This window comes from Pleurodeles waltl, chromosome 11 (genome assembly GCF_031143425.1).
Source record: "Pleurodeles waltl isolate 20211129_DDA chromosome 11, aPleWal1.hap1.20221129, whole genome shotgun sequence".
Classification (NCBI taxonomy): Eukaryota; Metazoa; Chordata; class Amphibia; order Caudata; family Salamandridae; genus Pleurodeles; species Pleurodeles waltl.
Window position 1 is genome coordinate 271,486,315 of NC_090450.1, and position 13,990 is coordinate 271,500,304.

General features: G+C 44.2%; 1 protein-coding gene across 5 annotated transcripts in view; it reads right to left on the reverse strand.

The window, feature by feature from the left end:
- STAG1 (STAG1 cohesin complex component) overlaps positions 1–13,990 on the reverse strand; it is a 995,019-nt gene that overhangs the window by 137,604 nt on the left and 843,425 nt on the right. For all 5 annotated transcript variants that reach the window (XM_069213542.1, XM_069213540.1, XM_069213544.1 and 2 more), the window contains one exon: positions 3,765–3,936. In XM_069213542.1, the coding sequence (XP_069069643.1) occupies positions 3,765–3,936 (172 nt within the window). The remainder of the gene's footprint in view (positions 1–3,764; positions 3,937–13,990) is intronic.

Genomic DNA, 13,990 nt, shown 5'->3' on the forward strand with positions numbered 1-13,990 from the left:
ATATGAGTTTAGTATGAAAATTTGTCTACTAAAAATGCTATATATATATATATTTTCCAGGCATATTTCATAGTTTATGTGTGTGTATTTTATATATGCTCCGGGGTCCCCGCACAAGGGCGGGAATATTCAATGTTTATGACTTTGATGAAGATCCCCTGGAAGAGAACCTCTCAATGGCTCCCTTGGCCAAGGGAGCCACTACCCTCGCATAGAAGTGCCAGATCATCCTCCAGTAAGTGGCCGTAGGATGGAGGTACGGCTGGAGGGGACGTCTCGAAGGAGAGATCAGCAAAACCCACCTGTCCATAGTGATGGATTCCCAGTGGGGCAGGTGATGGTGAATCCTGCTGCCAACTGGCCTGGGATGAGGGGGAGGGACAGACTAGGAAGGTTTGGAGGCTGAAGCAAGGGCGGGGATGTACTGGGTAGACCTCTGGTTCCCTGTCCCACGAGCCTGTGGAATTCGGTGTCATAGGTCACGCAGGTGCTGAACAGCAAGGGTGGCACACAGGCTGGGAAAGGGACGCAACAGGGAGCCCCTTTCATGGCCATGAAAAGGGCGAAAGGCAGACTGTTGCGGAGGGGGGGGGCCAGTCAAAAGGCTGAGGGACCGTGCCGTAGCCTGGGAGTCCTTGAATCTCTCAAGCGCCAAGTCCACCTTGTCTCCAAAGAGACGGGTGCCATCAAAGAGTATATTCATAAGGGTCTGTTGGACATCCCCCCAAAAAAACAGATGTCCTCAACCAGGCATGGCACCTGAAGGCCACCGTGGATGCAATCGATCTACCAAGAGTCGGTCGTGTCCAGCTCACAACGAATAGTGAACTTAGCTGTGCCTCTCTCATCAGCAACTGCTTGGGAGACGATAGTCCGGGCCTCCTTCGGTATCTGCAGCAAGACATACATGATGGTATCCCACAGGAAGTGAGTATAACGGCCCAAAAGGCATGCAGTGTTCACTGACAGCAACGCCAGACTGGAGGAAGAAAACATCTTCCCAAGTTGGTCCAGTCTCTTTGATTCCCAATCCTGTGCTGGGTCTGGACCAAGTACCCAGAAGGACATCACTGAGGGCTTCATTGAAAGGAAGGAGAGGCTCAGATGCGGAAGCCCCTGGTTAAAGCACCTCCAGCAGGAGATTAGACCTGACTTCATCAGTAGGCACAGTTTGAGGCCAAGGACCTCAGCCACCTTACTGACCACCATAGAATATGTAGCTCCTTTCGCCACAGCCATGGTAAAAGCATGTAAGCGTCTGGAGAAGTATCCAGACCACTGGCCTTGCCCAGTCCATGTTTGGGTCATCCTGGAATTCATAAGGGCCCAGGGACCCTTTCAATCCTTCCCAGTATTCATACCCATAAGAAAAAGGGTCTGAATCCAGCCGTGGATGAATAGACACCATCGAAGAAGAGAGCATCATCGGCCAATGCTGCTTTAACTCTGAGTCATCGGGGATTAGGATCGGGTCGACGTTGATGGTGGGCACAATCTACGTCGGGAGCGTTGACAACCCAGCCAGCACCGGGGAAGGTCTCGATGGCATGACCACCTCCCCACCCCGCAACTGTGGAAACTGATGGACCTTCACCTATTTTCCTGTACAGTTCAACCTTTGTTGTCTATGGAATGTCTTTTTACATTGCATCTACCGATGCACCTAAAGTCTCCTTTCAGGGCTGGTCTTGCTCAAAGCTCAATGCTATACCAGGGGCAATCTCTATCCTAGCGGTTAAGCCTCTTTTTCAGGTCAGTGTCCAAATTGCAATCTTAATGCCTTTCAAGGTCAATCCTGCATCACTGGTTAAAATTTCATTAAACACCACATGGTGCTGTTTATCTTTTTGAGGCCTAATTTTGATATCTGGGTTATGTGTCAAAGTGTACTGCTCTGGCTGAGGGTGCATTCAAGACTACTTGTGTTGAAAATATTTGTTGAGCACCTTAAGTGAACCTTCAGTCCTAGACACTGTAGGGGTCTATGGGATTTGTGGAGGTAGATATTCTCCAGAATTTGAACTGTTTGGCTCCTGAAAGATGACTGTCACGTATCTTATTTTTCCACATCATGTATCTCAGAGAGTTTAATTCAAGTTTTACCTGCGCCCTTTGAAATGCTCTTCAAAACTCTTGCAGCTGGCAGGTTTTACATGCCATGCACTTCTCTGATGCAGTTCACTGGCAAACAAAGGTTCCAGACCACATGATTGTATTTTCAGGGGAAAGTACTACAGAATGTGCAAAATTTGAATGGTGTATTTTCCATGTCCAAACCCACCTCACAATTATAGGTATTGTTTGTGCTACGTGCACAATATTGCAACACTTCAAACAACTCTGATACAGATGGAAAAAGAATGTGTAGGGTAGTCTCTGTTCCTTAACATTTTTGTTTTCGGGGAACATGATCTCAAATCATTTGCCACATGGCTGAGCCCAAAACAAGTTGTAGTATCCTGAACCCAATACTAGATAGCAGGAGTTTGCACAAAACGTGCCTCACCATCACATACTATAACCATTATTTATCATATGCAGTTAAAGAAATGATAATCGCAATACAAGGATCTTGGAGAGGAAAAGTCTGCCTGCAAATGCATTTGATAATTGAAGATTTGATCCAAGCATGATGATCCCAGGTTGACTCTATTCCTGTTCCTTATGACCACACGATCCAATGCTTCAAAACTGGTTGACTGCAAGATTTCCTTCTTGAGTGATCCCTATTAACTTGGGGGCGAGAAGAGCACAGGTCTGGCATCTCCATCTTCTGGCATCACACAGCAAAGTCATGAAGGTCAGTTACCACCACGCTTGAAAATGAATAGTAATTTATTTATATTACCATCAATGTGGCCATTTTTGTTATGCTGTAACGGGAAAAGAAAGTTTTGTTTCATTAAAAGACGGTTTGCTGATGCAACACCAAAAGGAATGATGGGAAAAACTCAATATAGATGTTGCAGCTGTAGCAGTGTTGGTAATGCAACTCTGAAATTTCTGCTCTGCCTGGCTTCTTGGTTGGGAAGTCCTACTCCTGGGGACACTTTAAGAAAGGACTACTTTCTATGCAGAAAGTACAACATTAGGAAACTATTAGTCTCTAAAATACATGGGAATGTACCTTAAAGGCCTACATTATAATCAGAACTATCCTCAGCAAAGAGTAACAAGGATTTACCTTACTTGTTACTCGCCTTTCTCATCGTGAAGTAATTCATCAACACCCTACAAATGCTATAAACATTTGGTCAAGTTATTTTGGTGTGCTGCTTGCACTAGATCAAATAATTCACAGGCAATTATCTCATTAGAGCCACGAATAGGATATGTGCAGAGAATCCAGCAGTCATAAGTAACCAACGTAAATAAAATTAAGCTGTTCAGCTTGAGACGTAGAAGCAGTCACCTGTAAGCTCTATTTGGGCGTGATGAAAATGACAAGTTACCCCCATCCAAACAGTGGACCAAAACTTACCTCGAAGAACAAATGTTATAAACCACATCTGAGGTGGACCATTCCTTTATAACTCTGCACAAGGTGTAGTATACCCTCTATTCATGATGGAAATCCAGTCAACCCAAAGGAGCTGTGTTACGATAAGGCTGTAGTACAATAACCTTACCAGCAGCGATTCCAATTTCACAGCGGTTTAAAACTTTCTTATTGACCAATAAGCTTCTATAGGTTTAATTGATGAATCCTCGGACAGATCATTTCAACCCTCTTCCATGGCACTGCAACAAAACCCAGTACGTACTTGTGCAAAAAGTCTGGTTCAGAGCCTTGCTCTGACTCTTGCTCTGGCATCTGTTCCACCAAAGGCCTTGGATTTTCTCTCAGTACAGTTGAGGTAAGTTGAGGGGTTTGCAGAGCCCCGGGAGTTTGAATACTGTCATTCCTGGTGATCCAAGAGCTATCCATTGTCTCATCTACAAAAAAAAAAAAAACACACTATGCACTTTGCTGCTCAAAACCCTACATACAAACTTATTTTATTAAAAAAAAGGTTAGTTCCTCTTATTTATCAGCATTAAAATAACACAAATACTTTCAAGCATATTAACTTTACCTTGAGCACTGATGAAAATTCCTATTCAAACACACACATTGCAAGAGAATTTCACTTATATTTAATACTAGTTTCTGCATGAACTTGGCTCAGGATACTAATCATTCAGAAGTTTTGCACTCTCCAAAAAAGGAGCAAATTTGTAGCAAACAGAATGAAAATATTGAAAAACATCAGTCTCATTCAGAATCATAATAGGAAATTGTAAAGGTATCCAAGACAACTATGTGGTTCACCAAACAAACAGTCTTTGCTCAGTAACTGGAAAAACATGCATGGTCACAATACTTTAGACACTACTTTGTGTTTATCAAAGGTAATTTACCCTTTATCCCCTGCTACTTTTGGTAGAAGCTTTCCATTCACCACAGTAAAGAACTGGTGAATTTCATTGAGATGTTAAGCATTCCATGTATTTGCTGTGGCATCATAATTATTCCTCTTGAGACGTGCTAGATGCTCAAAATAGTCACTCGCCCCAAAAGTAAAAACCATTACGTTTCTTCCTACCCCCACCATTCCCCGAATATTTATCTCCTCAGTTTTAGCTACTTAACTTCTCAAACCTGAGCCAGCGAGAACAATGTGGGGTTCGATCTAAATACTAAAGCAACAGCTTTTCTATACTCCTTTATGGTCCAGTTAGTCACTGTATATAACACCAATGCATACTAACTTGCACCTAGGGTCCTTGAGAATTAACCATGTCTCCATGGAAAAGGCAGAGCATAAACATTCTCCTTGTTATCATTTCCAGCAGCACAGGTAGTGTGACATGGTGTTTTATGTGGGTGCTGGGTGGGGAAAAATTGTAAGCTTGGCTAGGGCAATGTACCATCAGCACTGGAATTGGAGAAAATTCTGCAGCAGTTTGACAATGGAGGGCTTATACCAATTTTCACTACCGAGAGAGATTTTTCAGTACTTAATTTAAAACAATTAACATTCACTCACAAATTAGGTACTATGCTTTAAGGTTTATTCTTCCAGTGTTAAAAGATTGGAGTCTATGTACTACATTTAGATACAGAATGTGAGAAGGTTTTTTGTTCTATTTTCTGTGAAGCAGAAATTTCATATTTTAATCATGTCCACAAGTATTATCCATTTTAATGCCAGACCATTCCAGAGATTATCAGAGGAGGTAGGGTGAGCACTACATAGCGACATGAGGAAAACTATACAGGCATAACCAGTGATTAAGCCTTTGGGTGCCAAAAAGATAGGCAAGGGTTTCGTTCAGAACTCTGTACTTCTTGTTCAAGTGGGAATACAAGATGGGATAGTTGGCCAGGTGACAGTTAGGACTCTGTTTTCGTAGGTGGATAACTGAAGTTGTAAAGGAAACCTTGGGTATCTGTTGGTGTGAATAACAATTCAAATCTTTTGGATGCCCTCTGCAGTAGCGAGCGGATTATCAGCTGGGGATGTGGTGCAGTTAGACTGTATAATGATGCACTGTCATCCCATGCTACCCTTTCACCAGTAGAGCACAGTCTGGTACTTTTTTCAGCCACACTCATGGGCTGTAGGTTTTGTAGGCAGGGATGGAGGTTGTTGGAGCAGTCATTAAAGTGGTGGAGATCACATAAACTTTAGAGTATGAGGAACTCTGGGCTACAAGTACTGCATCTTCTACTGAAAGTCTGTGGGGAGAACTGCAGGAACCTTGAGCAGTGTGGACTCCTCCAAGTCATGATCTCCACATTATATGGTGTAAGACCAATCAACTTAACTTCAAATTTGATTCCGGGCATCACAAACACAGGGGTTCTAAGGATCTTCATCTTCCCTCTGTCCAGGGCCATCTTTGTGATCCTGGCTAGGACCCTCCTAATCAGCTTCCTAATATTTTAGGTTTTGCTACATTGGACTTTAAATGGGGGCAATGGTGTGCCTTGTTTTCTGTGCGTTTTTCCATTTCAGTGGCAAGTGTGTACTGGGGGTAAATTGGTAGCTACTCCCTTGCCTAAAATGAGTGTAGTTTGCCTCCTGGTCATCTGAGGATGTTTTGACGGCTGCTGACTGCAGAAGAGTTTAAAGGAGTAGACACAGAGGAAGTAGCCGTCTGCACTCCAGAAAAGTGCTGTCACTAACGAGGCAATGGAAGTCGGCTGAGTTGAATATTAGGTTTTTAAAAAGCAGGTGTCCTCCGACATGCCTCAGCTGACTATTCCTGTGGAGATTCTTGCATAGATGGAGATCTGGCTATCGTTGACAAAAGCATCACTGTTGAGAAACCCACTGATATCACAGTCATTGAAGGAGAGACCATCAATGACAGTTTTAGTAGGATATTGTTTTCTGCTTGGTGAATGAATCACAGCAGGACTTATACGCTTTTTCTACCTTTTGGGAAACCTCAGAGGGGGGCTATGTGGAACCCACTTGAAGAACTTCTACTTCTCTCGTTTTATAAATGTTCTAGAGCAAAACCTGAGATCTTCGGACTTGTGATTAAGATAATAGCAACATATGCAATCCCATTGGGCCTAGTCAATAAATTGCTTTGTCTCACAGGTGCAACATGGCCGTAAGTTGTTTCCTCCTTGGTCCACATGCCACAAAATATTCCCAATTAAACAGGCTTCAGGAAGCCTTTGACAAAAACCAGGGGAAAGGAATTATGAAATTATTGAGGATAAATAAGACCTATCTTGAGGTAGAGAAGCCCCCACAGCAGACTCCTTTCACATAAGAATTGCAGAAGAATAAAGTTATGAGAGCTTCTCAGGGCAGAAGAGCCAAATACACATCACCTCATTGGTTGAAGTTTGGATTCATTTCAGTGAGATGGGAATGCTACTAAATGGGCACTTTAACAACTTTTTAGGCATACTAAACAAGTTACCCTGGTTAACCATTTTTCTGATGGATGCCCTACACCTTTTTGTGTAAGAATTTAAGAGGAAGAGCTGAGGCCAACAAGATCAACAGGAATACAGTGTTGATAATTAATTAGCTTGTAACTATTACCGATCTTGTCAGACCACTCCTCAGAAAATGGAAGAAGCAGGGTAAGGAATCTGCATGCAGAGTACCACCAGAAGGGAAATGTTTATTACCTAGTAGAAATACATTTATTGCATGTAGTGCTGTAGATTCACATGTTTCGTATAAGACCGACATCTAGTGTTGGGTCTGGAGTGTTGCAAGTTGTTTTTGTTAGAAACATTTTGAGTTGTGTGATCCGAGTGACAACTCCTCTCAGTGATAGTGCGCATGGAGTCCTTTGTTACATTGTTTTCCCGAAAGGGTGAGATAAAGAGTATATATAGAGAGTAAAAGAAAGATGTCTAGGCAATGTATTTACATATATACATAATGTATATAAGAATGACACTACATTGACCACAGGCTTCCAGGGAGGACGCATGTGAATCTACAACACTAGATGCCACGTATGGATGTCTACTGTTAAGTAACATTTTCAGTTCAATGGCTTGTGTGGCTGTAGATACACATCCTTTGTGTAGACTGTAAAGCAGTCCCCTCCAATAAAGCGGTGGCTAGCCTGTAGGAGTTGGAGGGGCTTGAAACAGTGCCCAAAGCACAGCTTGATCAACATTAGTTTGTTGCCGTGCTAAAACATCTACACAATAGTGTTTAGTATATGTATGTACTGTAGACAAAGTAGCAGCTTTGCAAATTTCAGCTAGTGGAATGTTACCTAAATAAGCCATAGAGGCACCCTTCTTTCTAGTGGAATGTGCCCTAGGCGTAATATGCAACTGTCTTTTAGCTTTAAGGTGACAAGTTTGAATACACTTGACTACCCATACGGCTATTCCATTTTTTTTATATATTTTTTTTAATGGGATTGCCTTTGTGAGGCATGGAGAATGCAATAAAAAGTTTAGGAAATCCCAAAAACTGTTTTTTTTCTGGCGATATAATACATAAGAGCTCTCAATGTCAAGAGTGTGAAGAGCTCTCTGCAACTGAATCTGTTCAAAACTTTTGGAAGGAATTCAGGATTTGTCCTAAGATCGACTTTATCCTTATGTAATTGAAAAAATGGTTCTTTGAAAGTTAGAGCCAGTAATCACTTACACACCTTATAGAAGTGACAGCTACCAAGAAGGCTACCTTCCAGGAACAGAACGGCAAAGAACAAGAATGCATAGGCTCAAAAGGTGGACCCATGAGCCTAGTGAGGACAATATTTAGGTTCTATGTAGGAACTGGGGGAGTCCTGGGTGGAATTACTCTTTCGAGATCTTCCATGAAGGCTTTAATGACAAGAATCCTAAATAAAGAGGTATGTTGTCTGTTCCAAAGGGAAGCAGCTATAGCTGCCAAATGAAGTCTAATAGATTAGTATGTTAAGTTTGCTTTTTGTAAATATAACAAGCAACAATGTCTTGAACTAAGGCTTTATATGGGTCAATATGTTTAGGTTGTCAATAAATAACACAAAGCTTCCATTGTGCATCATAACACTGTCTAGTTGTAGGTTAACGTGCTTCCCTAAGAATTTCCATACATTCAGGGGGGAGATTTAAGTAGCTGAAGTCTAGGACCTCAGGAGCAATACCGCAAGATTGAGTGTCTTGGGATCTGAATGTCTGTTTTGACCGTGACTGAGTGAGAAGGTCCGGCCTGTTTGGGAGTTTCTCGTGAGGAACCGCTGACAGATCCAGCAGGGTTGTGGACTTGTTGCTGCATCCTGCTGAGGTCTGCAAATTGGTTGTCCATCCCTGGGTGATACTTTGCCAGGAAGTGAATGTGGTGGCGAATTGCCCATTTCTAAATTGTCTGAGCAAGTAGAAACAACTGAGAAGACTTTGTCCCCCCCCGTTTCTGCAGATAATACATGGCTGTCATGTTGTCTGTGTAGTCTAGAACCACTTTGTGGGAGAGTTGAGGTAGAAAAGCTCTGAGTGCTAGAAAGGCTGCCTGTAACTCCAAATAGCTGATGTAGAAGTTTGTTGAACTGGATACCATAACCCTTATATTGCGAGGTTGTTGAGATGTGCTCCTCAACATGTCTGAGATGCATTCGTAGTCAGAGTGATCTGAGGTACAGGGGCTTTGAAAAGGCAGCCCCTTTGAAAGATTGGTGGGATTCCATTATTGCAGCGAGCATTGAGTCTAGCGGTCCAAGAAGGATTAGTTACTTACCTGTAAATCCTAGTTCTCTTCCAGGGGTATCCTCATCAAAGTCATAAACATTGAATATTCCCACCCTTGTGCGGGGACCCCGGAGCATATATATATAAAATACATACATATTATCATGTGTAAAACAGCAATGCAGGCTATAATCATAAATAGGCTAAAATGCTTTATTTCTATGCAAGTTTTTTTTTTTTTTTTTTTTATATTATAAAATCACAATAGATCATAAATATCTACCTAAGCCCCAAAAGCTGGACTTAGGGAAGTAAACAGCAGTAAATATCAGAGAAAAATAGAAAAAACCACATTGAAAAACAATGAAGCATTCTTAGCCAATAGGCTGCATGCAGGTTAACACAGGAGAACCATAAAAACTTTGGCACCGTGCCTTTAAGACCCTGAGCACCTCCAGTATCCCACCATGCCTCAGGGGTGAAGGGAAGGTGACAGTTGGTTCACAGTTAGGTCAGTACTTTTTTACGGTGACAATCTGTGTAACTGATCAGAAAGATAATCTGTCCTGCACTTCTAGGAGACTTAAGTCCGGGGAGGAGGGTGGGTTGTTTATGACTTTGATGAGGATACCCCTGGAAGAGAACTAGGATTTACAGGTAAGTAACTAATCCTTCTCTTCCAGGGGATCCTCATCAATAGTCATAAACATTGAATAGATTAGCAAGCCCATCCCTAAACTCTGCGGACTGTCCGAAAGAAGTGCAGGAAAGAATACATATTCATGCAAATAGATTTCTAAGAGAGGCCTGCCCCACCTGGGCATCCGCTCTTGCATCCGAGTCTAAACAGTAATGCTTAGTAAAGGTATGCACAGACTTCCATGTAGCAGCCTTACAAATCTCGGAAATTGGTACATTGTTAAGGAGGGCAGCAGTAGCCGCTTTTCCCCTTGTGGAATGCGCTTTTGGCCTAGCCAGTAATTGCTTATTAGCCAGTTGGTAAGTGTTAACAATACAAGACACAATCCATCTTGATATAGTTCGTTTAGACGCTGCCTCTCCTGTTCTTAAATGACCATAATTCAGAAACAAATGGTTAGAATGTCTAATCGGTTTTGTTTTGTCCAAATAGAATTTCAGCACTCTTTTTAAGTCTAAAGAATGCAATGCTTTCTCAGCCGGAGTCTCCGGATTGGGAAAGAAAGTCGGTAAAGATATAGTCTGATTGATATGGAATTCTGACACCACCTTCGGAAGGAAAGATGGGTGAGTTCGCAGAACCACTCTATTATCGTGAAAAACCGTGTATGGTTCTCTGCAAGACAGAGCCTGAATTTCGCTGACCCTCCTCGCTGAAGTAATGGCCACCAAAAAAGCCGTCTTCCACGTAAGGTGCTGTAAAGAGGCCTTGTGGATAGGTTCAAAGGGAGGGCCCATAAGTTTTGACAGGACTACATTCAGTTCCCATGGAGGAGAAGGTCTCCGAATGGGAGGAAAAACCTTTTTCAAGCCTTCTAAAAAATCCTTGACTACAGGTATCGTAAAGAAGGATTCCTGAGAAGGCGACTTACGATACGCTGTAATTGCAGATAAATGAACCTTAATAGAAGATACCTGCAGACCAGACTTCGCCAGATGAAGTAAATAGGATAGTATGACGTCCTCCTGAGCTCGTATGGGATTTATACCTTGTTGAGAGCACCAGATGTAAAATCTCTTCCACTTAAAAGCGTAAGAACGCCGCGTGGAAGGTCGTTTTGACTCTTTCAAGATGCTCATGCACTCCTGTGAGAGCCCTAGGTGCCCATACTGTAGGAATTCAGGAGCCATGCTGTCAAGCTCAGAGAGGGAAGGTTGGGATGTAGGATTCTGCCTTCCATTCTGCTCAGGAGATCCGGTCTGCACGGCAACCTCCTGTGAGGTCTTTCCGATAAGTTGAGTAGGTCCGTGTACCAGAATTGGCGGGGCCATTGTGGCGCTATCAGAATCATTCTGGTTCTGGAGTTGTAAAATTTGTTGATTACTGTCGGTATGAGGGGAATCGGTGGAAAGGCGTAGCGAAATGTCCCTGACCAGTTGATCAACAGGGCATTCCCTTGAGATCCCGGACGGCAGAACCTGGACGCGAAGTCTGGGCATTTTTTGTTTGTTTCGTCTGCAAAGAGATCCAACTGAGGTCGACCCCATTGACCGAAGATGTCCTCGACGACTTCGTCGTGTAGCACCCAGTCGTGCGCGTCTTCCAGATGTCTGCTCAGGAAATCTGCCTCTACGTTTTGCTGACCTGGCAGGTGTACCGCTGTGATAGACATTCCCCTGGCCAGGAGCCAATGCCATATCGTTTGGGATTCTCGAGACAGAGGTAGTGATCTTGTTCCCCCCTGTTTGTTCAGGTAATACATTGTGGTTGTATTGTCTGTCTGAACTAGGATAGATTTCCCCTGAACCAATGGAGAGAAAGATTTGAGAGCCAGATGGACTGCTCTGAGTTCCAGTAGATTTATGTGATAGTTCTTTTCCTTGTCGGACCAAAGACCCTGAGCTTGGAAGGAACCCAGATGAGCACCCCAACCCTGAAGAGACGCATCCGTTACTAGAGTGTCGACTGGAATTGTCTGGTGAAACGGAGAACCTATCGACAGGTGAGGTCTGTGCATCCACCATTGTAGTGATTGAAAAGCCACTGCTGGTAGTCGAACTCTGTCCTCCCAGTGACCAGTCTTTTGGCTCCAATTGTTCTCTAATGCCTCCTGAAGGGGCCTCATGCGTAGCCTGGCATTCGGGACAATGAAGATGCATGAAGCCATGGAGCCCAGAAGCGATGTCACCTGACGAGCTGTAGGTGCATCGGCTGTTAATAGATGTTGACACTTCCTGTGGATTGATAAAAGTCGTTCCTCCGAAGGATACACTCTTTGGAGCTCTGTGTTTAGTATCGCTCCCAGGTAGTGGAGGTTTTGTGTTGGAATCAAGGTTGACTTGTCGTGGTTGATTTGAAGACCTAGAGACTCGAAAGTTCTTAGAACGATATCTCGATGTTTTCTCGCCTGATCCGGAGATGAGGCCTTCACTAGCCAGTCGTCCAGGTAGGGGTAGACGAATATTTTTTGTCTTCGAAGGTGTGCCGCTACCACTGCTACACATTTTGAAAAGACTCGGGGTGCAGACTTCAGGCCGAATGGAAGGACTCTGAATTGGTAGTGCTGTGACGCTATCTGGAAACGTAAAAATTTCCGATGTTTGGTTGCTATTGGGATGTGAAAATATGCATCCTGTAGGTCGATGGAGCACATCCAGTCTCCCTGATGCAGTTGCGGGACAATCTGGTGAAGGGCTAGCATCCTGAACTTTTGTTTTCTTATGTACTTGTTCAGGAGCCGTAAGTCCAGAATTGGTCTGAAGAGGCCCTGTTGACCTTTTTTCGCCACCAGAAAGTAACGGGAGTACACCCCTTTTCCTTTTTGTGCCGGAGGAACCTTTTCTACAGCTTTCTTTTGTAGGAGTGCGAGAACTTCCTTGCGTAGCAGGCTGAGATGAGAAGGAAAACACCTTGCTGGCGGCAAGTGTGGAGGAGGTTTTTTGAAAAGGAGAGAATAGCCATGTTCGACAATATTGAGCACCCATTTGTCTTTTGTGATTGAGTGCCACTCGCGAAGATGATGCGTAACACTTCCCCCCACCGGAGTGGTGCACAGTGCTGAGGGAAGCAATGCCTCATTGCTTTGATGGTGTCTTTGCTGTAGACTGTTGAGGTCTACTTGACCCTCTGTCTCTTGTGGGTCTACGTGCCTGAAACAGGGGACGTCCCTGTCGTTGTTGTGGCCTTTGAGACCAGTGAGGGGTTTGAACCCTCTGCTGGAATGGTCGTCTGTCATACGGCCTGTACCTCCGCCTGAAGTCTTTTTTACGTTCCAGGCCCACTGCCCTCATCGTGTCGACTTCCGTTTTCATTCGGGCCATCTCTTCATCTGCGTGGGTACCGAACAACGAACTCCCGCTGAATGGGAGGTTCAAAATGCGCTGCTGTGCTTCCTGTTTCAGACCCGTGAGCCGTAGCCAGGAAGACCTCCTAGCGCAGATTCCGTGCGCATACCCATGCGCAGCCAAATCCGCCCCGTCCGCCGCCGCGCTGATGACCTGGTTAGATACTAGGCCCCCTTCCTGCAAGATTTCCTGGAAGTCCTGTCTATCTTCCCTGGGCAACTTTTCTGTAAATCTGTGGAGTGAGTCCCACAGAGAGCGGTCATATCTGCCCAGAAGTGCTGAGGCGCTGGAGACCTTCATAGCAGATGCCGCCGTACCACACATCTTTCTCCCCAGAGAGTCTAGGTGTCTGCTCTCCTTATCCGGGGGGACTGTGGAAGATGATGCCACAGAGTGTGTTTTTCTGGCTGCGGCTAAGATCACAGAGTCCGGTGGCGGATCCTTTCGCAGGAATAAAGGATCTTGTTCCGGAGCTTTGTATTTCTTTTGAATCCTAGCCGGGGCAGACTTGAGAGTGGCTGGAGACAGAAAAGTGTCCATAGTCGGTTGCAGCAAACCCGGTACTAGTAGCAGCAGTTTTCTCGAGACTGATCTGTGTTGTAGGGTCTCAAAGATAACTGAGGATGAGGTGGCCGGCTCTGGTACCTCAATATTTAGCTTCTGCGCTCCCCTTAGAAGAACCTCATTAAAAGTGGTGATATCATCCACCGGGGAAATCCTAGCAGGTGGAGAATCTGTGAGTGTGGGGGAGTAGCGCCCCACAGACGATCCTGAAGAAGACCAAGAAGGTGATCTTCTGCGTGGTGTTCGTGACCTGGTTCTCCTTCGGGAACGGGACCTGCTCCGAGAGGCTGT